At 36.7% G+C, this 24,656-nt stretch overlaps 1 protein-coding gene across 1 annotated transcript; it reads left to right on the top strand.

Moving 5' to 3' along the window:
- Nucleotides 1-121: 121 nt before the first annotated feature.
- LOC127437283 (E3 ubiquitin-protein ligase RNF167-like) lies at nucleotides 122-24,347 on the top strand. The gene is made up of 10 exons (XM_051692124.1): nucleotides 122-374; nucleotides 10,863-10,991; nucleotides 11,749-11,829; nucleotides 11,920-12,060; nucleotides 15,490-15,577; nucleotides 16,075-16,165; nucleotides 16,552-16,657; nucleotides 17,469-17,562; nucleotides 17,922-18,002; nucleotides 21,135-24,347. Exons 2-10 carry the CDS (start codon nucleotides 10,902-10,904, stop codon nucleotides 21,596-21,598), a joined length of 1,236 nt encoding a protein of 411 aa, XP_051548084.1. The 5' UTR covers nucleotides 122-374; nucleotides 10,863-10,901; the 3' UTR covers nucleotides 21,599-24,347.
- Nucleotides 24,348-24,656: the final 309 nt, after the last annotated feature.

The raw sequence follows: 24,656 nt of genomic DNA, 5'->3' as shown, positions 1-24,656 counted from the left end.
TTATTTCATTCGGCACTGGCATGTCCACCAACCCCCTGCAATTCCACCATAAACCGCCAGGTGGTCCGCGGACGCCCCTTTGAGCGGCGCTCTCGCGATAATCGCATGTCTCGTACTCCCCGTTGGCCTTGCAGAATCGTAAACAAACGTGTGATCGTTTTTCCTGGAAGGGCCAAAACACTACAGACAATCTGCACAAGCAACCGATACAGATCGATGAGCGGTTGCGAGAAGGAACATTGTATGAATTAATCGCCGTGTTATAACGACCACATTTGAATTAAAGCGACGACGTGAGTGGGAGACACTGACAGACGCTGTCAGCTGAACAATAAGAGTGATAAGCCAGCTAGCTTCTGGAAGTCGCGTGTTCAGTGAGTAAAAACAATTACAATCTTTTCACTGACAGTGACACCTCGACATTATTACAATATGGCCTTCATATGTACTTTTGTGATGTAATTAGATATTTCAGTATCAGTGTCGCAGTGGACAGTTGGGAACGGGAAGTATATGTCTACAAGTCAAATCAATTAATGTGGGAAGAACTGTAACGAAACTGAGTCGCGACTTTCTGCGATTTTTACTAGCCTTTAGGTGATTTTAATTGTGAATATGGACTGTACAGTTTCCGTACTGTTAATAAAAATAATTTAAAAAAAATAAAGATAAAGCCTTATAGAAAATACAACTTGTTTAGCTGGTTTATGAGGCGATAAACTACATTTCCCATCATCATTATATGCAGCGCTTCATATACATGTATAGAGATATTGTACATATAGCTTTTTGAAACAAAAGCTCAATTTCTTTGTGTTTGAAAAGAGAGAAAGCAATATCAAAAACTACCAAAATAACGCACTCCAAAGTCTTCAGAAGGAAACTTCTATGAGGACTTGAAGACTGCAGAGACCAAGCTTGAAGCAAAAAAAAGTATTTGAAAGTCAGACAAAAAGACAAAGGTACAAGATACTTAAAGGTGCACTCAGTAAAAAAAAAAAAACATTTCCTCATTTGAAATTTTTACTTCTAAAGAAATTAATAGTAATATATTGAAACATATGAATGAAATCATGACCACTCATGAAAGATGAAGTGTTCAACCTTATAAAAGCTGTTTTATTCTACATGGGGCAGGGGCACCTCATGGTGGCAGCCATGTTAGCATCACAAGACCTGCTGGATACTACTCGCTTAATCTCAGTAACTGCCCTTTTATTGAACACTTTCATTCATTGATTAAATGAATCCTGGTTTACTGTGCATAGGTGAATTTCTACAATGGCATTGGGGACTGAAATCTACTATGTTTGAATGATGCAGCTTCCAGGCCACTAGGTGTCAGTGTAAGCCAATGTAAGTCACTTTGACATACTAAAAAATTCCTGAGTGCACCTTTAACGTCAATAATGAGGGAATGCACTACAATCCCATGAAGCATTGCGAATGACAATCAAATAAAAAAAAAAAAACGATGAAAAAATATAAAACTATGGATTTAAAGTTGATTATGAGTAGTTTGAGAGTGTAGGAGTACCGACTCGATTGCTTAACTCACAGAAATGGGCGCCTGCTTCAGTGCTTGTTTGGCATGCATTGTCGGCCGCGATTCTCTGATTGGTGGAGCTTTTCAGGATCATGGGTAATGTAGTTCTTCACCAGGAATTCCGCTATTAAATACAATTTCTAAAAAATGAAGTTGAAATAAAATGGACTGATGGCTTCAATAGAAGCATACACCATCAATTAACAACCTCAGAGCTCATGGCAGATCTGTCTTAAAAGTTTAATAAGTTATCATTGAAAATTAATGAGCCTATGGAAAAAATGTATGGGATTTCTACTTCCATATCCTGACTGTTGCACTCTATAGCTGGTACCGAAACAGATAACTACAGGATGGCTGATATAATGCTGATATGTGTAATAGTCTAATACATATTATTAGTATTATAGTATTAGAGATGTTGGACAACATTTATTTACGTGTAATGGACTAAAAAAAAAAAATTACAAAATTATTTGTGCATTATCCATTGACATCCACGCGCATGATCATAGATCTTGACTGTATTATTTGTTTGTGTGTTTGTTTTTTGAGAGCATTCACAGACTAATAGTTACAGTAGAAGAATTCTAGCTGGAAAATGTCATGCCTCCTTTCTTGTTGTTTCTTGAGCAAACTTCCCTCAAAACAACACAAGTCGGTTGATTAGCATTGTGCTTTGCTGGTTGGTCTTAAAGGCTGTTTCCCAGGCTCGGGTTAAGCCTAGTCCTAGATTAGTTAGAAGTATCAGCATTGATTATCTGTCCAGAATCTATTTTGGTTGACTTATTCTCTGTTCTGTGCTCTTCAATTGGACCATCCTCAGTATTGTAGCTTTTATAATATGTTGGATGACTCTTAGACACACCTTGAGGGCACTGGCAGTGGCATGTCTTATCTATTGGTCTTTTTCAATGAATCTTGAATGCTGCCTGTGTGGTTCCGCAGCCCTACAGACTGACGACACATTACGCTGTGTTTTTAATGGTTATTATGATGCAATGACGAACTGAATAAAAGAGCAGTTTCCTCCCAGAGAGTCTGAAATTTGGCAGATGTGCTCATTCCTTTAATGTTTGGTTTCACTTCCGTGAAAGTTGATGACTCATAAACAGCAGATTCCTTGCAGTTGATTAACACTTTAATTCCCTGGATGTACTCTGTGCTTTTTACAATCATGGTTAATTATTTCTTGGACAGATGAGCAGGGTGGAATGCTTGAAATGGCACTAATTAAGAATGCATGGACATTTGTATTTAAAAAGGTTCTTTTTATGGAGGCGTTAAGATAAATTATGTCATTGAAATACGTTTTCAAGAAAGTGAAAATTGCGTGTCTGTGACAGTTGCTTTTTTAAATAGCTAAAGAGACAAGTCAAGTATTGAAGGTATGTTCCAGGTTCAATACAAGTTAAGCTCAATCAACAGCATTTGTGGCATAATGTTGATTACAACAAAAAATAATACTAGTAAATCCTTGATTTTATGATACTAAAATCATGCTAACACTTAATAATGTTCACGTCTTGTGGCCATGAGAGGTCGACCAATAGTGGATCTGGCCAATATCGATAATTAAGGTGGTGGAAAAGACGGATAATCGGCTGATAATTTTTACTAACATTTCTTAGTCCTTCCATACTGTGATGGGTACAGACATACAGGCTACAAGAGTCCAAAATAAATAAAATCCCAGATGCAGTTTAGTAGTCAACCAAAATCCTAATAATAAACAGATAAAAAATTACGATTTTCTGTGTGACACTTTTAACTATAAACAAGCCAATATACTGGGAACTCTTATTTCACAATGACGGAGACTAGAATGCTCTATATTTAAGTATTTACCAAACAAAGCCATTTATAGCCTATATATTTACCAGATGAAAGGTTTTGTAAACATATTTCCCCAGACGATGTTTATAATGAAGAATACGGTTTATTGTTATTCACAAGATATGAAGTTGGAGACACAAGGTATGTGCTGACGGGGCACTTTTCTAGACACATTTTTCTTTGCATGCCCTCACTTTAATTTAGAACACTTGATTATCTAATCCAAATAACAAAATCTGCATTGAAGTGAGGATAAATATTAGGGATGTGCACGAGTAATCGAGTACTCGTTCTGCACCAGCTGCTTGAATATTAAAAAACATTGCTCGAGTATCGCAAATACATTTTTCCTTTCCGCATTTCCCTGCCGTTAGCAGCGCTGTATTACAATGTTTTCTCTCTGAATCTCTCACCAAATTACACGCAGTTACATTTGAGATGGAGAGAAGAAGATATATTGTAGCGTCGATGCAGCCAAGCTATATTACAAGGCAGTACTTGTAATATTTTAATCCTTATTGAATTCTACTCTATTTGTATTCGGTTCTTATTGGAGTCATGTAAACCAACAGATGAGGGTCTGCTTTTATGGTGGAAAAAAATGCGAAACTCGGAAACTTATCAGACCAGTATATATGAGCGTGAAATCGCTGAAAGGAATATTCCACGCCCTCTATGCTTCTCAGCTTAGAAAACTCCACTCAGCTGAGAAAGCATTTGATAGAGTGGACTGGGTGTTTTTGGAACAGACTCTGAGCTGTATGGGGTTTCATGATAATTTTGTCAAATGGGTAAAGGTTTTCTACAAAAATACCAAACCAAGAGTTAGACTCAATGGCCATTGCTCAGAATTTTTTAATTTGGGTAGGGGAACTCGACAAGGAGATGCTTTGTCCCCAGTTTTATTTGCACTTAGCATCGAGCCAGTAGCGGAAATAATCAGGAGCAACCCTAGAAAACAGGGAATAACAGATGGAGGAGGGAAATGTCATAAAATATACCTATATGCGGATGATGTATTGTTATTTAATGAAAATCCCCTCTCATCAAATCCCCTTTTAGAGTGCCTCAGGGATTATTGTTCAGTGTCTGGATATAAAGTAAATGCTAAGAAGTCTGAGGCAATGATGATTTCAGGAAACTGGCCCACCCAGTTGAATGATGAGGTATCTTTTCGATGGTCCAGTCAGGGTTTTAGATACTTAGGTGTCACTCTTACACCTATGACATCCCATTTGTACTTGGCTAATTACACACGCCTCTTCGAAAATATAAAAAAAGACTTGGCAAGATGGGAAGTACTACCTCTCTCCATGTTTGGTAGTGGAAACGGTGAAAATTTATATATTACCTAGACTTGTTTTCCTATTTCAGTCCCTTCCAGTGTGGGTTCCGGTCTCAGCATTTCATTAATTAGAAAAATTTTACTACTGGGGGTGGTTGAGCCTCCCTAATTTTAAATCCTACTTTTGGGCTGCTCAGCTTAGGGCTATAGTTGCTTGGATTTGTAAGGATAATGATGTAGAATGGGTTCATATTGAACAAAATTCACTTCCTGGAATTTCTTTGACACTTTTGCCATTTTATGGACCAGCAAGCACAGAAAAAAGTTAAGAAAATGAATATATGGATACAGCATACTCTAAAAATTTGGTCCACAATACAAAAAAAGTTAAGAGGAGCAATAACCTTATCACGTGCAATACCCATAAGGGGTAATCCAGATTTTCTCCCTTCTATCTGGGACAATGTCTTTAATAGATGGTTTAAAGGTAATTCATCAACTCTTTGATAGGGAGATTATACAGTCTTTTTCCTCAATTACCTGATAGATTTAAACTGAAGTCTAATGATTTATTTAGGTATTTACAATTGAGACACTATATCACAAACCACAGATATTGGGACATAATTAAAAGAACTCCAATAAATGTTGAACAATATTTTATTAGTATAATTGAACACCATCTGCCTACAAAAAATCATTTTGATCATATCTATAGAAAACTAATGCAGGATCAGTCTGAGGATACATCTCATATCAAGAGAAACTGGGAGTTAGAGTTAGATATTGTAATTGAGGATGAGATGTCGACAAATATATGTGCTGGTTGTCATAAGGGCATTAACAGTCAAATGTGGAGGGAATTTGATTGGAAAATGAAGATAAGTTTTTTCAGAATGCCATTGAAGGTTGCTAATTTTGATAGTGCCTCTCCATTATCACAGTGCTGGAGGGAGTGTGGAAAGGTAGGAGATTACACATATATTTTGGGAATGCCCAAAAATACAGGTGTATTGGCAGGGGGTTAAAAGGGAAATAGACAAAGTTTTAGGGAGTAATTTACCTATGCTCCCATTTTATTTTCTGCTTGACAGATTTCCACCAGATCAGTTGAATAAATCTCAACTATTTATAATACATAAACTCAGCAAAAAAGAAACGTCCCTTTTTCAGGACACTGTATTTTAAAGATACTTTTGTAAAAATCCAAATAACTTTACAGATCTTTATTGTAAAGGGTTTAAACAATGTTTTCCATGCTTGTTCAATGAACCATAAACAAATAATGAACATGCACCTGTGGAACAGTCGTTAAGACACTGACAGCTTACAGACTGTAGGCAATTAAGGTCACAGTTATAAAAATCAGGACACTAAAGAGACCTTTCTACTGAGTCTGAAAAACACTAAAAGAAAGATGCCCAGGGTCCCTGCTCATCTGCGTGAACGTGCCTTAGGCATGAGGACTGCAGATGTGGCCAGGGCAATAAATTGCAATGTCCGTACTGTGAGACACCTAAGACAGCGCTACAGGGAGACAGGAAGGACAGCTGATCATCCTCGCAGTTGCAGACCACGTGTAACAACACCTACACAGGATCGGTACATCCGAATATCACACCTGCGGGACAGGTACATGGCAACAACAACTTCCCGAGTTACACCAGGAACGCACAATCCCTCCATCAGTGCCCAGACTGTCAGCAATAGGCTGAGAGAGGCTGGACTGAGGGCTTGTAGGCCTGTTGTAAGGCAGGTCCTTACCAGACATCACCGGCAACAACGTCGCCTATGGGCACAAACCCACCTTCGCTGGACCAGACAGAATTGGCAAAAAGTGCTCTTCACTGACAAGTCACGGTTTTGTCTCACCAGGGGTGATGGTCGGACTCGCGTTTATCATCGAAGGAATGAGCGTTACACCGAGGCCTGTACTCTGGAGCGGGATCGATTTGGAGGTGGAGGGTCCGTCATGGTCTGGGACGGTGTGTCACAGCATCATCGGACTGAGATTGTTGTCATTGCAGGCAATCTCAACACTGAGTGTTACAGGGAAGACATCCTCCTCCCTCATGTGGTACCCTTCCTGCAGGCTCATCCTGCTATGACCCTCCAGCATGACAATGCCACCAGCCATCCTGCTCATTCTGTGCATGATTTCCTGCAAGACAGGAATGTCAGTGTTCTGCCATGGCCAGTGAAGATCCCGGATCTCAATCCCATTGAGCACGACTGGGACCTGTTGGATCGGAGGGTGAGGGCTAGGGCCATTCCCCCCAGAAATGTCCAGGAACTTGCAAGTGCCTTGGTGGAAGAGTGGGGTAACATCTCACTGCAAGAACTGGCAAATCTGGTGCAGTCCATGAGGAGGAGATGCACTGCAGTACTTAATGCATCTGGTGGCCACACCAGATACTGACTGTTACCCGCCTTTGTTCAGGGCAGAGTATGTGAGTGGAGTGGAGTGGGGCGGCGACAATTTCCCCTCTGTGCTCAAAGCATTCTTTAATCACTCCGCTCCAGCTCCACTCCGGGTTGTCCATTTCCCACTCCTCGCTCGCTCCGCGCTCCTAGATCGGAGAAACCCCACTCCATTTTCACTCCATGGCAAAATTAGCGCCTAACTACCTCTCCACTGTAAAGTTATTTCAGTATGCTTTTTAATACCACAGCCTTCCATGCAGAAGGTGTATTAAATGAAAAATAAATGCACAATACTAGAAGAAAAGCTACAATGTGCTTTATTAGAACACTAACATTAGCCCAAGACTAAATAAAATAATTTTTATAGCTTACTTTTGAAACATATTGGCAGCATTCTCTCGGTTTGATCAATTAAATAAATTGCTAGATGCAAAAAAAAAAACAAAAAAACAACAACAACAAAAAAATTAAATTAAAAATATAAATTACCATTTTTATAAATGACCAGAACAAAAACAAAACATTAAATCAAATTAATAAATTACCCCAAAAAATAAAAACATTATTAGGCCTATGTATTATTGCCTAATTATTGCCTGTTATTTTCTATTATTGCACTTCTTTTAATTAACCTTGCCCTATAATTCTGTGAACGAAAAAATTACATTCTCAAAATGTTCTACACTTTTTTTTTTTTAATCAAAACTAGATAAGACTGTCAAAACTATATGTCTAATTCAGAGTTCACTTTTAGAAATACTAGCGTTTGAATTTAAGATTTTAAATCTTCCTCTATTCGGATTTGATGAGCTTCATCTGCAAATGAATAATGCATAAATTAGCCTAAGGCACCATAATAAATGTAGATGGCAATCGATTAAAGTCAAACTATGCAATATTAACACTGATTAGTTCAGTTGGTGTTTTACGTCGTTAAAAGTTTAATTATTTTTAATGTGGGACATAATGGCCAACAGTTAAGATTGACATGCATTAGATTAGAATGTTAATATGATTATTAAAAATATTTAATAGGGGATATATGTATTACTGACAGATTTTCTCTCCACATGTGAATGGATTATCATCGTGTTTTTTGGACACATCTTTTAGGATTTCACAACAAACCTTTGATCGTGGCAATCACCTCCCCACTCGTGTTCTCCTTCGCCATCCCTTCATTAATTTTCACTGTATGCCAGTTGACATAAGAATAAAGAGACGAGACACAAGCATGTAGTTAAGTCAAGCTTCACCGCAAGCTTAAATCAATAATAGGTAGCGCGAAAACAGAAAGCGAAAGTAACCTTCGCGTTGGAGGTCGAACATTACCAAGTGCCGCTAGATTTGAAATTAGTATTTTTTATTTTGTTTTATCACATTCTTTCTGGTTATATCAGAAATTCCATCTTTCCTTCATGCCAACAGTGTTTAACACTGCTTAACACGTGGTGAATTACTGCATTAAGGGCTGTTAACAGGTGTTGTGCTCGTGATGGAGCATTAGTGGAGCACTCTTGGGGCGAGAGAAAACAATGATGCTCCGATTTTTTACAAACCCACTCCTCGCTCCAGCCGAAATCATGCCACTCCACTCCTCGCTCCACTTCCACTCCGCTCCGCTCACATACTCTGGTTCAGGGACACATTATTCCATTTCTGTTAGTCACATGTCTGTAAAACTTGTCTTAGTTGTTGAATCTTTTTATGTTCCTACAAATATTTACACGTTAAGTTTGCTGAAAATAAAAGCAGTTGAAAGTGAGAGGACATTTCTTTTTTTGCTGAGTTTATATTACTAATGTCTGCTAGGAAGATGAATACTGTGAACTGGATGAAACTGCATGTACCCACCGTAACAGAATGGATGCAAAGATTGAAACAGATACATATGTTTGAGAAGATGACTGCTGAATTGCAGTTGAAATTGGATTTTTTTTAAACAGAAATGGGCACCAATCGAAACACATCTATTTAAAAGACAACAACAACAAGATGCTAATGTCAACACTTGCGGCTAGAGACCGCTCTGTTTTTTATTTTTTTATTTACTATAATTTTTATTATTTATTTTATATATATATATATAAGTAAATGTTGATATGTAATTGTATTTATTCTGTTCTGTTCATGTAAATATATATAATAAAGACAGAGTAAAAAAAAAAAAAGGAATATTTGGGGTTCAATACAAGTTAAGTTCAATCGACAGCATTTGTGGCATAATGTTGATTACCACAAAAAATTATTTCGACTCGTCCCTTTATAAAAAGCAAATATCTGGGTTACAGTTAGGCACTTACAATAGAAGTAAATGGGGGCCAATTTTTGGAGGGTTCAAAAGCAGAAATATGAAGCCTATAATTTTATAAAAGCACTTGCACTGATTCTTCTGTTAAAACTCATGTATTATTTGAGCTGTAATGTTGTTTAAATCATAATTTTTACAGTCATTTTAGTCTTTTGCAAGTCAAAATTAATTTTTGTGGTAATCAATATTATTCCACATATTCTGATGGCTTACCAGACCAGTATGTGCGAATGAGCATGAAATATCTTAACACAGGCAGAGCACATTTTATAAAAGAGTGTATGAACAGAGTTTATGTAGCCTATATGTATTACCTTCATGCCATCAGTGTTGGATTCTGTGTAAGCTCCGGGTGAGTGCAAATATTTTATTTTACTTTTTTATTTATTTATTTATTTTTTTAAATTTTTTATTAATGCATATTGTTCATTTATTTTTTCCCAAAACATAGTTTGTTGAAGTTATCTTATTTTGAAACTGTTCTTGGTAACACAACAATAAATCGAAAGTTTCACATATGTGTGCGTGTTTTTTAAACTTGCATTTTAAGTGATCGGGTAATCGTCTTTTGTGGGTTAGAGTACTCAACTACAAAATTCCTCAAAAATGCCCATCCCTAATAAAAATATCTATGAATATTTTCAATGATGATTTTCGGTACAGCAAATCCCACGTGATTATTTTTATTTCACCTCTAGAGGCCGCTAATCTAGAATCCTTCAGTGCCGGCCACAGGAATAAAAAATAAATAAAAAATACCAGCGACTATCGGCATAGTTTTTTGCCGATAACCGACAGCTCCAAAAAAAAAAAAAAAACCTATCAGCACAGATTAATCGGTAAAGCCGATATATAACAGTCTACCTCTAGTGGCTGTATTTTTGAAACAGTGTGTATTTGAAAGTTTATGGACTGGCCTCTTTTATTTAATTAAGTAAAGTGCCTTACTGTTGCTTTTTTTATTTTTTTATTTACAATAGATCTGTCGAAAAACATTTTGTGGCAGTAAGCATTATGTCACCAATCCTGTCGATTTAGTTTAACTTGTGTTGTACCTGGAACATTCCTTTAATGTGTGATAGATATAGACAGAAAGATATTTCAGGGGTTTTCAGCCTTCTTACAGAATCTAGATTTTCACTTTATAATAACCTTTATTAAAAGCATTTACATTTTAGTGCTTAAAAGAGCTCTTAATTGGTAAGAGGGTTAGAAATGCCATGAAAAACAAAACAAGGAATGATCTTCTCTGTGGACCCCCTGCTAGAAAAACCAGTATTTATCAGAATGAGCTAGGTTTTTTTATTTTATAGGCCTGGTTGTGTCAATTTTGTTGTTTGTTTATTACTTCAGTGAAAAGTTGTCTTTAGAAGTCCCTTTCTTTAGAAATTGTCATACTGAAAACTTTTGTCATTGATGATTAAGTTTGTAAAAACATTTCTTTCAAAATCTGTGTGCAGGTCTTCATCACCCATCATCAGGGCCCAGCCTAATTCAGGATGGGGTATGTGGGGACACGGCTGGGCGTTTTGGGCCTTTTCTTATGCTGCACTCTGGCACCCTTTCCTGGACAGGCATATATATATGCTGTGAGTAACTGTTTTCTTAGTTTTAAAGGTAGCTTTGTGTTAATAGAGACCTCCTGCCTCATCCGTGTTCGTTATTGACATATTGACATATACATTCACCATTTTTGACAGAACTGTAACATCCACCCAAACAGCTGATTCCCTTACAACTGTCAAGATATACCTCTCTTCCATGAGCATTTGACTCAATCCAGTTATTGCACTTACTCTTTCTTTATATATATAACAAATCTTTCACTATTGTCTCTCACTTTCCTCTCTACTTGAGCAATTAGTGAACTTTGTATAGCAGCACTTCTCTTGAGGATGAATCACTGTATTCTTCATGTGCAAGTCGCTTGGGATAAAAGCGTCTAATAAATGAATAAATGATCATGTAAATGAATAAGATTTGAGAACTACGATCTGTTTGTCCCTCACACAAAGCTATCGTATGCTTCTGAAGACTTGGCAAATAGCACAGGTGTAGAGTCGTATGGACTACTTTTATGATACTTTTATACTGCTTTTTGTCTTTTATGGTCACTATATGATTTCATTGTATGGAAGAGCAATGTCTGTCAACTTTTCTTGTGTTTCATTGAAGAAAGTAAGTCGCACATGAGGATTGGTGAATGATAGAATTTTCATTTTTGAGTAAACTAACTGTTTAATGTCAAGAGGGGGAGATATTTTTTACGTTTTGATTTGATTTGAGATTAATGCGCACTGTCCCTCTGTTAGTGGTTGCTGATGACCTTTTTTGTGCTCCATACAGCATTACAGTAACATGACATCTATGCTGTTTGAAGATCTGCCTGCTCTTTTTGGCTCTCCTCTGCCAAAAGATGGACTAACGGTAATTAATCCCTAATGCTAGACTGTTGTTATTTGCCCAAATTCTGAATAAAGTGCAGTTGATCTAATTCTCTTTATCTCCGTCTCTCAGGGTGTGCTGGTTGAAGCTCGTCCTCAGAACGCCTGCATGACTATAGATCCCCCTCCTGTTTCTCCCACCCCCTCCGATCCCAACAGCACGACAAAATATATCGTCCTCATTCGACGCTATGACTGTAACTTTGAAATCAAGGTTAATGTTGCTGTAAAGCTGGAAAATGCCAATAGATTTTTCCAAAATCAAAGTATTTCTGTCTATCGCAAGCCATTTCGACATTTAATTAACATGCAGGATATAAATGATAGATATCTATAATTCAGTTTTCACTTGTTTAAATGCCAATCCTTTTGAACTGTCAAAAAATGAAATGCCTCATGGCAGAAAATTACTTGCACTATTTTTATTAAACATAAATACTAATACTACTGAATCACTACACCAGTGTTTCTCAACTGGTTTTGCTTCGGCACCCAGATTTTATATTGAACATGAACCCAACAGTGAAAAACATAACCCGTGTTTAATGTAGGCTGGGTGGCATTTTCTTTTATCTTACATGGTTTTGTTCATGGTTTTCAAGTGTAAGGGCATGTATCAAGTGCCATTATTTTTGTTGTTGAAGTCAACAACAAAGGATACAGAAAGTTTACTCTTTCCCCTTTTAAAAGTTGATGAGCCTATTTATATGAGCCTATTAGTTTTATTATCAAGTTTGTTTTCTAATATCAAACATCATTCAAACAAAATATGTATTACACAGGAGGAAAACTTTGTCCATATTTTGTCCATAAGTCTTGAAGGTCCAGAGTTTAAACCCCTTTATGAACTTGACCATATATTTACAGTGCATTGCCATATAAGCACAGGAAAGCCCCTCATTGATGGCTCCTCATTTTACTGTGGTTAGATCATTGTAGCTAGTCTTTTTAAAATTAAAATAAAAATAATACAATTAATAATAAATTATAATATTTGTTACGAAAAAAGTGTAGCCGAAACACATTTAGAAAGGTTAACTAAAACTGCCATAGTTAAAAATCAGTTCTAAAAGATTCTACCTAATAGATTATTTAATATTAAACTATAACATTTTCGTCAAAATATTTGACAGTAACTGTTACTACTATAAAATCGTGATACATTTGACCATTTTAAGGATGATGATGTGTAATTTGAAAAACCCTTTATTTTTGATTAGGGGAAAACCCTAACTATTAAATTCTCTCTTAGAATGGGGTCGAATCAGTTTTGTGGTCTGCACTGCGATGTCGAGGAGAGCCCGTGCGCCCATTGCGTGCGCTCCAGAGATGCAGAGCAGATCATTGCCGAGAACAGTTTTGTGATGGCTCGCGACAAACTCGTGTGAAAACCAAGCTTCAGTCGCACCACGAAAAGTCTAGACTCAAGATTATCCTTAAAGGAATAGTTCACCCAAAAATGAAAATTCTCTCATTATTTACTCACCCTCATACCATCCCAGATGTGTATGACTTTCTTTTATCTGCTGAACTCAAATGAAGGTTTTTTTTTTTAATAATTTCTCATCTCTGTAGGTCCATACGATGCAAGTGAATGGGTGCCAAAATTAGGTGTGGGTGAGAAACAGATCAATATTATGTCCTTTTTTACTATAAATTCTTCTCCCTGCTCAGTCAATCTCCAGTTTCACTTTCACATTCTTTTTCTTCTGAATTTATTCAAATTCTTCATGCATACCGCCCCCTACTGGGCAGAGAGGAGAATTTATGATAAAAATGACTTATGTATTGATCTGTTTCTCACCCACACCTATCATATCACTTCTGAAGACATTGATTTAACCACTGGAGTCTTATGGATTACTTTTATGTTGGCCTTATGTGGATTTTGGAGCTTTAGAATTTTGGCACCCATTCACTTGCAGTGTGTGGACTCACAGAGCTGAAATATTCTTTTAAACATCTTCATTTGTGTTCCACAGAAGAAAGACAGTCATACACATCTGGAGGGTGAGTAAATCATGAGAGAATTTTCATTTTTGTGTGAACTATCTCTTTTAATTTGCCATTAGCGGGCCGAAATTTCACTTGGGCAGCCACTGAAATTTTTTTAATAAAGGCATTGTTTATTAAATGGCATTGTTCTATCCCTGGTGTCCACGACCCTATCCGAACAGACCCCGCTAGTGTTTCAATGGGTCAAGAATATTAATGAACCATGTGAAATTTCAGCAGCAGCACTTTAATGTAAACACTGGAATTACTATTAGTGTTTGCACTGGTAAAAACATTACTTTTTGATATAAAAATGTCATTACTCTCCTAAATAGCCATTCTTGATATCAAAAATAGAATTTCAACACGTAGAAGACGTAATTTTTGACTAGTAGAGTAGTAGATTTTCCTGATTCTCTTTCACTCCTGTTCAAAACGCAATAACAGATATCTATAATTAATTTCCTACTTGTTGGAATTCTAAATATACATATCAGCTTTGTATTTTTGGTTTTCTGGAAATTTGTTTTCACTAGTGACAATATTAATTTCAGATATTCTGGAAATGGATATCAGATATCAATTAAAGAGTAGTTAATGATATCTTTGATCAATGAGATTATAGGTATCTGACATTAATGTTACCACTAGTGAGAACCAAACTGCAGTTATCAAAAATTATAATTTTTGGGCATAGCTGATATGTATACTTGGAATTCCAACTAGTATGAAATTAATTAGTAATTGATTAGTTTTGAACAGGAGTTTCAGATAAGGACAGATAATTGTGAAATTTGTAATTGTTAAAATTCAGTTTTTGGGGTATTTAGGTGAGTAGTGTCTTCATTGTTTTAATAAAGCTAACGCTAGTAGTAATTTTCAGCATTAGTAATTCCATTGCTGCTATGAAGAATTCATGAAAGTGATCAACATATCATGGCTGGTTCTAAGGGGCAGCATTGTCCCCGTAGATTTGCCTCGAGCCGCCCCAGAACCCTTTGATGCTCCCACCCTTACTGACAGCGAAAGGATCAAGGGGCAATCCGCTCCCCGGACTGATGATGAAATGATCAATGTTGCCCTCCATAAACATTCAAGTGCCCCACCAAATATCAAATCCTAGTACCGGCCCAGATTTAACTAGTGAAACTTTTGAAAAACCTGCACGTGATTAAATGTCAAAAGGGCTTGCGATACATTGCCTTGTGTTAAAGGAAACATAAGTTAGAATTAAGTGTTATGTTTTATAGTTTAATACGTTTCCATATGAGAGTCAGTGAGTAGAAAATCTCTTGATCTTTTATCTTTCTTTTTGCACTGTTTGCTTGTGGTATTATAATTCTTCTTGAGTGATCCAATCACAAGTGGTCAGCCGAGTCAGATTACTGTTTACAAGATCCATTGGACAATGTTTACCTCTGTATTTAGGGCTGTCCACATCTGATTGGATCATCCAAAAAGAATAGGAATACCAGAAGTAAACAGGATCCTTGATATGCTTGTAATCTTGCTTTTAGCTTCTTTATTGACAGGGTTGTTAGGCTTCAGACTCTTGTTATTTTACTACACTCATAGTTTGAACTGGTGTATGTAGGTTTAGTAGATAATGAATTACAGAAAGAATGTGACATTACTTTTTGTCTAATAGGTGCTGCATGCACAGCAGGCCGGTTTCAGTGCAGCCATAGTGCACAACATGTACTCCAATTCACTTCTCAATATGGGCTACAGCAATGGTGAGAGAGACACACATGTATATTTCTACACATTGTTATTATTGAGCAGTGTTGAAGTATTAGAGACTGTATATTCTGAACTACTTTATGACCACATACACAAAGCAATTTTTTGAGAGTTCTCACTACCTGAATTTTTCAGGAGTAAATTTGGTTGTGTAATGCTCCTGTACATTACCAAATTGAAGAGTTTAGAGAGAAGACAGGCAACTGTATTTAGTGTGCGTGTGTGGCTAATGTGCATTCTGCGCTTGCTACTAATGCAAGATGTGAACTATGCATTATGGAAATGTTCTGTCTGCATGTAAAACTGAGACGACCCACTTTATTTGCCAAAAAGCAGTACACCAGTGTTCCATTTTGAACTTAGCCAGTGATATCTGTTCACCTTTTTTGTTGTATAACAGTAATAGCAAGTCCTTAGCAAAATAATTAGGCTTACACGGAATCTGTGCATTGTCTAATGTCGTTTTTTTTTTTTTCTTTTTGCTGTTCAGACTCGATTGCTGAGGAGATCAAGATTCCCTCTGTGTTTACAAGCTACTATGCCTCTCAAATACTACGCAACTTTATCATACCAGAGAAAGGGTGAGAATAGTTGTGCATTAAAATGGGAAAATATTATAAAACAATACAAGTGATATTTACCATGATTGTTCAATGATACTTTTGTCAGCTTGGTTATTAAGTGCACTTACATTTGAAAATATTTGTTAGGGGCAAAATTGTTTGGTGTGGTGGAAATGATGCCACAACTACTCTATGGGGCAGTCATGTTTTTTGAAAAATGTATTGATATTGAAATGGTTTGTTTATTTTACTCTTTGTTTAGATTATCATAGTTTTAAACATGTAATAATTTGTATTTTTATAATGGATTTTCTTATAATAAATATATAGATTTATTTTTCATATTTAGATCTGAATCTGATTACTATCTTTATTGTGTGAAGTTGATGACACTCTTTGTGCAGGGCTTATGTGATTCTGAAGCCGGAGTTCTCCTTCCCTCTCTTTTATTATCTTATCCCCTTCACCGGCGTGGTGGGCATTATCATCATTGTCATGGTTATCATACTGGTAAGTAAATGTTTATGTGGATTAATCCAATATTCAATTACATGAGTCTTGAGCATTATTTGGATGTCTACGAATATTCTCTGTGTTAATATGCTTATTGGCTTATAATGTTATACAGCAATTTGCTATTTTGATTTTTGTAAGATCACACAGGTTCTTAAAGGGATAGTTCACCCTAAAATGAAAATTCTCTCATCATTCACTCACCCTCATGCCATCCCAGATGTGTATGACTTTATTCTGCAGGACACAAATGAAGATTTTTAGAAGAATATCTCAGCTGTACAGGTCCATACAATGCAAGTGAATGGTGACCAGAACTCAGAAGGTCTAAAAAGCACATAAATGCAGCATAGAAGTAATCTATAAGACTTCAGTGGTTAAATCCATTTCTTCAGGAGCTAAATAATAGATGTGGGTGAGAAAAAGATCAATATTTAAGTCCTTTTCTACAATAAATCTGCACTTTCACTTCCATATTCTGGTGTGGAAGTGACTTTCTCATTCAGCTACACAGTTGTTGGGGCTGGTAAAAGGTGTAGATTTATAGTAAGAAATGACTTAAATATTGATCTATTCCTCACCCACACATGCAATGCCAAAGCTACTTTAGATTTTGGCAAAAAAAATAAAGAATCTTAAAAGACAGCATAATTTTACTGTCTAATGTTTGGAACAGTATTTGCATCAGGAGCACACCTGTGATGCCTGAAAATGCTTTCTAAGTAGGCAGCTCAATAGGGTTTTGAACATAGACAATGATATGTTCAGTGGAGGCGATGATGTATGTAATTTCTTGTGTTTGGTCCAGATCGTGCGGTGTGTGCAGCACAGGAAGAGGCTCCGGAAAAACCGACTCTCCAAAGAACAGCTTAAGAAAATCCCCACTCATAAGTTTGTTAAAGGTGAGCAACAGAAACATATGCTACTTAACATCTGTGGCATTCTGTCAATTATAGGGCTGGGTATCGCCAACCACCTCATGATACGATACGTATATATATATATATGTCACGATTCAATATATCACAATATCATAATTGGATTACAATTGAACTGTATCTGTATCTTAACATGTGCATCATTAGCTATCGGTTAATCTGTCAAAATATTATTTATTTTTGCATATGCTTTGAATATAGTACAGTTAAACCAAGAATACCACCTTCAGTGTCCTTTTTATCACTGTAGTGCCATGTGCAAAATTGTTTGTTATTGTTCTAGTGGAACATCTAACAATTTAGTAATTCAATATTTTTCTCAGGTGATGAGTATGATGTGTGTGCAATTTGCCTGGATGAATATGAAGAGGGAGATAAGCTAAGGGTGCTGCCATGTTCACACGGTAATTAAGCCGCTCAGTCTTCTGTGTGTATATATGCAAGTGTGTTTGTGTTTTGAACCGGTTTTGTTTGCATGTAATGCCTTCACCCTTAATAAGACATTTTCCTGCCATTGGCAGTTATATAAAACTATAAACACTACTTTGAAATTTTTGCAAATCCACAGGAGGCAGTCAGCACAGTCTCACAAAACTACATTTACAGAGAGCAGGCAGAACAAAATGAGTTAGGAGCCTTTCGCACATGGTGCATTCTTGCACAAATGCAAAATGCACGGGTCTTGAGATGTGTTTTTTATAGCTTCAAATTGTGGTTCACCGATCAGGACATTTGAGGCCAATACCGACCACCGATATTTCTTTTAAAAGTGCCCCTTCCCACACTTTTGCAAGTTATATGTTCATGCCCAACACTGTAAATTACATTTAATTTATATTAATTGTGAAATTAATACATTTTATTTGAATTGAAAACAGTTATGAATAGTTCTGTTGTCACTATCAAAGAACATTGCAACATACCGGTAACCAGTAAACACCATGGGCCTCATTCATGAAACACGTGCAGAACGAACTTTAGTGTAAATTGTTCGTAAAGCTGTTCTGACTTAAATTCTCGGATTCATGAACGTTTTTGTTTTTTCAAAATGTTAGTTGGCATGAACAAAATTTACAGCTGCTCCTGACAATGTGTAAATCATGTGGAAGGCATCCGAACGTTTTGTGTTCTTTCAGGCAAACTGGCATTACTACATTTTGATAGAAGTGAAATGAAATAAGTAATGAAGAAATTAAGTAATAATTGATTGAGTGAAATTAAATTAGTAAAACATAAATAATAAAAAGAAACATAAATTAGTTAAAAAGAGTTCTGTTGTTTTCTTTTTGCTTGCATTTATTTCTTCAAAGTATAGTTTATTCCCACCTCTGCTTCATATAATTTCTATTGTTTTTCCAGCAGAAGTGCTTGGCATTGGGGCGAAAAGGTTGAAAATAGGGATGTTAATGATTGATCGAAAATCTATTAATTGTCATTAATTTGGTCGATTCAGCTTGTTGATCGTTGATTTATTAATTTTAGGATAAATGTGTTCTGAAATCAAGCCAGCAGACTGTCTATACAGTCACCCGCCGCTAGAGGGCGCTTGCGGGCTGCATGTCATTGTCTTGTTCACAGAAGAAGACACACAGATGTGAGATGAAGCGGGCTCAGTGTAAACAGTGTTGGAGCGTTTCTCTTTAAATGAACATTAATGTTTTCTGCACACACCATGATAGTATGTTAAAGGGTTAGTTCACCCAAAAATGAAAATTCTCATGATTTACTTACCTTTAAGCCATCCCAGATGTGTATGTCTTTCCTTCTTCAGCAGAACTGAAATGAAGATTTTTATAAGCCCATTACAGCTCTGTTTTATCCATACAATGCAAGTAAATGGGTGTCATCAGGCTTCTGGCTGTTTGACGGTCCAAAAGTCACATTTACGCAGCATAAATGTTATCCACATGACTCCAGTCAATCAATTAATGTCTTCTGAACCGAAGTGATACATTTATGTAAAAAATAAATCAATAATTAAAACGTAATAAAGTTTTAAAAATCGCTTCCCGTCAGCAGTTGACGCATCACATTACATCAGGTCATCTACGAGTCATTTAGCACCGGGTTTTCCACAAATGTGCAGTTTGTGACGGGAGAGGGGCAGCACTCATCCGGCTCGAACAGCTCTCCTTGCCGGGCCCTCGTGGGCCGGCTGTCCCGGGCCAATCGGAGTCCCGCGGTGCTGCGGTATTCTTACGCTTAGGGGGATTCTGACTTAGAGGCGTTCAGTCATAATCCCACAGATGGTAGCTTCGCACGAGTGGCTGCTCAGCCAAGCACACGCACCAAATGTCTGAACCTGCGGTTCCTCTCATACTGAGCAGGATTACTATTGCAACAACACATCATCAGTAGGGTAAAACCTAACCTGTCTCACGACGGTCATTATGCGAGAGTTTATTTCAAAAAGAAATCCAGCGCTGACCAGAAGCAATGATTTAAAGTATAAAACGTTTTAATTATCAATTTGTTTCTTACACAAACCTATCGGTTTGCAACAGAAGACATTAATTGATCAACTGGAGTCATGTGGATTACTTTTATGCTGCCTAAATGTGCCTTTTGGACCGACAAACATCCAGCAGCCTGAAGGCACCCGTTTACTTGCATTGTATGGACAAACAGAGCTGAAATCTGCTTATAAAATTCTTCATTTCGGTTCTACTGAAGAAGGAAAGTCAAACACATCTGGGATGGCTTAAAGGTAAGTAAATCATGCGAGAATTTTCATTTTTGGGTAAAGTAACCCTTTAAAGTACATGACAACAAGCACTGTTGATCTCCTTGTTTCATCCCAACCTACAATTACGTCAGAGATCGCCAGGAAAGCACGAAGGTACATTCAGCTGACATCTCACCATCGGTAAGATGTAAGTTAGAAACGGTATGTTAAGTACTATGTTTATGCAGCGTGTTATGATTTGACTTAATTTCAAATAAAAAAATAAGTCTGAAGATCCGAAATATTCCATGATCCACAACGTGAAGTTTTAATGAACTCAAAAATGCATAAGTGATCTTGCATACAAGTAGACTAATTCATTAACAGTAATTAAATCAATTCACAAATTCGTACTAAGCACAGCCTAAATGTATTAAAATACACTGAACTAAGAATATTTTAAGAGGAAAATGCCAAAACTTGCATTCCTTAAGTTTATTAATGTAAATTATATTATAGGCTGCATGCACATATTGTTTGGAGTCCTCCATGTGCATTTTGCGATCTTAACGTTAACGATTAATTGATTAGTTAAACCAGTAAATTATCACATCACGGGCAGGTGCATACACAATACAAAGGGGGAAAAAAATAGAAAAACTTGTATATTTACGAAAATTTCTTGAATGAGGCCCAATGTGAGCATCACACACAGCAGAGATATGTGTCGCGTCGGGACCCGATCACCTGTAGGTGTTTATTTTGCGATAACAACCGGATACCATATCCCGTAGTTGCCTTCCAAGTTCATTTATCTGTTTTCAAAAGTTTCCAAAATATCATAATTAATTTTTTTGTTCCCATCATTCAGCCTATCACTGCAGGTGTGTGGACCCCTGGCTCACCCAGACTAAGAAAACCTGCCCTGTGTGCAAGCAGCGCGTGACCCGTCGCAACCCAGAGTACTCTGAGTCTTCAGATTCTGATGAAGAGGCGGGGCCACACAGGGCTGACGAGGAAGAGGAAGGAGCAACCAGTGAGGCAGATTCTGAGCGCACCCCTCTGCTCCGCCCCTCTAACCCTGCGTCCCCTTCCTCGTCCAGCCCGCCTCCCAATTACGACTCAACGGTAAAGTCAGCAACAGCCGGCGCTATGGTAACGATCTCCGCGCAGTGCTTGCCACACACACCACAGCACGACTTGTCCGTCCTGGGCTGTGATGAATACTACTCACCTATAGAGGACGTTGATGAAGGTATCGAGGAGGAGGAGGAGGTTCACCCCTCAAATAATGATACCACAGAGCTTATTGGACATGGCACCGTAGGAGTCTAAGTCTTTTTAGAGAGACGTTGATTAAATACAACCCTTTATCTCATCAGTTTGGTAGTCATTGGGTTGTGTTTTCTCACAAAAAAGTTGGAAGTTGTGTCACAGAGACTGGAGTTGAATCAAAGAAATTTACACCCAGTTTTTGAGACACATTTTTAGACATAGCTGCAGTCTGACAGACATGCACACCCATGCCACTTTTAGATAGCTTGTGCAACCAAAATGTGTGCAACATGTTTATAGTTTCTGACATGAATACATGGTAAAAACTTTTCTGATTGGTGTGGTTCTCAAAACTTTTTGTTTTTATCTAGTTTTTCCAAATTTGGGCCTGTGTCCAAATAAGGGTTAAAGGTAACATAAAAACTGTTTGTAGTTAATGAAACTTTTTTTAAAGGAATAGTGCACACAAACATAAACATTCTGTCATTATTTTAATGACTGATTTTTTGTTTTCTGTGGAACACAAAAGGAGACATTTTGAAGAATGTTTATGCTGCTCTTTTTCATAAGTGAAAGCATATAGTGACCAGGGGTTGTCAAGCTTCAAAAAGTACAAAAACACACCATAAAAGTAGTCTATATGGCTCATGCGCTATATTTCAAGCCTTCTGAAGCCATACGATAGTTTTGTGTAAGAAAGTTTGAAAATGCTCATGTTCAAATGAGATTTGAGAGCTGAGAGGTGAAGGTCTTCAATGAATAACGACAAAAATGTCAGTCTGTCCCTTAAAAATGTTGTATGACTTCGTAAAACTTTGAATATGGTACACGATTCATATGGATTATTTTTATGGTAGTTTGTACTTTTTGTGTCTTGACATCACTTGGTCACTGTATGCTTTCGTTGTACGGAAGTTATGAAGGTATGTAACGAGTAAATAATGACAGAATTTTTATTTTTGGGCGAACTGTTCCGTTTAGTTGGTGGTAAATGCCCGTTTACCATTTATGTGCAATACAGACTGGTTGCCAGGTTGTAAATCTAAAATATTATTTATTTAACCCACAGAGGTCACAAAAGATCATTGCAGGCTTCTGAATTACAATATTTGATGACCAACTTCTTTTAATCTTGTTTTTTATTTAGCAACTCGTGCATCCGCTCGTTTAAGTGATAAAAGAATTCAGATTTAGAGCCTGATTATTTAGAATTTATTTTGTTGGTTTTTTTGGTTCACTTAAAGTTAACAAATACATAAACTATATTTCTGAACCAATTCCCTCCAAATCTCTCTCTCTGCATTTAAAATAATTTGCTTCATTCTCTGTCATTCAGATATGCAATGTTGATATTGTGGCAAGATGTATGGCTAAATGGATGAACAGGCTCACTCTCTAAAGACATTTACCATTTAAATGTGAGCCGCTTTTTCAAATTGCAATTTGCTTTGTTCGTGGCAGACAGTGTATAGACTTCATAGCAATATTTATACTCCTATTCAACCTTTTACTGGCCTGTTAGATTACACCTTTCACCTCTAAGTAAGAACCTGTTTTGTATGAACTGATTGAACTTGTGCCTACTTTAGACTCTCATATGTATATTTCATCAACACCATCCATTTCGTCATCTTAATCATTGTTCAGTCAAAGTAATATTCACATTCATATGTCTGGTGTTTTAGTTTTTTAGTTTTAGTTTTATCTTTGTGATGTGATTTTAATTTCAGTTCAAGGTTCAAACTCAGTCTTTGATATCACTGGCATTTATTTCTAGAATTATAGATATATTTGCCTCATTTGTTTCTGTCAGTCTGTAAATTATAAATATAAAGCAAATATAAATAACACTATAACGAATCATAGGGTTTGCATCTGTGGCATCCCGTGTCACAGGAATGGGACCAATACCTTTTAACAAACTATTTTTTTCTACCCGTTATAGCATTTTGGATCAGTGTCTGTGTAATTATTCAGTGCTGCTTACTAATTGACTTTATTAATGATTGATGGATTGATCGATCGATCGATCATTGCTGCATTTTGTGCCATAAAGACAATTGTACCTGTTTACTGAGTCAAGTCTTGTCTTGGTATTGTGAGCTTCATTGACAGATGTAACATTTGAAAATCTGATTCATTTAAAGCTCTTGATTCTTGATAGTAAGGATCAATGTCTGTGATTGGCGATACAAAATCTGAAATTAAAGCAAAATAAAAGTACCAACTTCTGTTTTTCAAAAAACATACATAAAAGGCAGTAGAGGCTATGTTGATGTGTTCATATGCTGCTAAAGTAAATGAATTGAAGGATAACTTATTGACTTGTTTTTAATGTTGAATTGTTTCCTTTATGGTTGATGGGATTTCTGCTGAAAATGTGTTTTGCTGATCTCTGCTGGCCACCAGGCTGGTTTTCGCTGGTCTGGTTTTATGGTTCTAGAGGGGTTTAACACACTTGTAAGCTGGTTGACTAGTTAATCACTGGCTTGGCCAGGCTGTAATGCCATCTAAACCAGCTGAAAACCATTTTGGCCAAGCTGGAGAACCAGCTGAACCAGCAAAGACCAGAAACCCCCTTTAGGCTGGATTAAGATCTCTTGTGGATAATGACATGCTTTTCTGTTTTACAGAAAAATGTATTGAGATAAACACACTTTCATAGCATTCAATACATTGAGTGTAGAGCACGTTTGTAGCATTGTAGAGGTGAGCACAAATATCTGTATGCAGTCTCTGAATGAATGAAAATAATTAATGCGTTTTTTGTTGAACAGATTCTGGTAAATAAAGAACTGGGTTTACACAACAGTGTGTAATATAATTTTTTTCTCTTATTTTTACATTAATTAAAAAAAAAAAAAAAAAACTTGAAAAGAATTAAACAATTAAAGCCTATAGGACCAGTAAACACTTTTTAAAATGTGTCAATGCTGCGTTCTCGTGTCAAGAAAATCTGATGCATTTTGTGCCTCAAAAATGTAAAATTATGTTTACAAACCTACACAAAACAGCCCACAAAGCTGCAATGAGGCCTGGTTATGTTTTCAGTGTTCTATCTTTATTTCTTAAATTGTAAATAATTTCTTATTTTCACTACAAAGTTAAAAGGACTAAT

This window comes from Myxocyprinus asiaticus, chromosome 4 (assembly GCF_019703515.2).
Source record: "Myxocyprinus asiaticus isolate MX2 ecotype Aquarium Trade chromosome 4, UBuf_Myxa_2, whole genome shotgun sequence".
Taxonomy (NCBI): Eukaryota; Metazoa; Chordata; class Actinopteri; order Cypriniformes; family Catostomidae; genus Myxocyprinus; species Myxocyprinus asiaticus.
The sequence above is the reverse complement of the archived record's forward strand: the minus strand, read 5'-3'. Positions and strand labels throughout refer to the sequence as shown.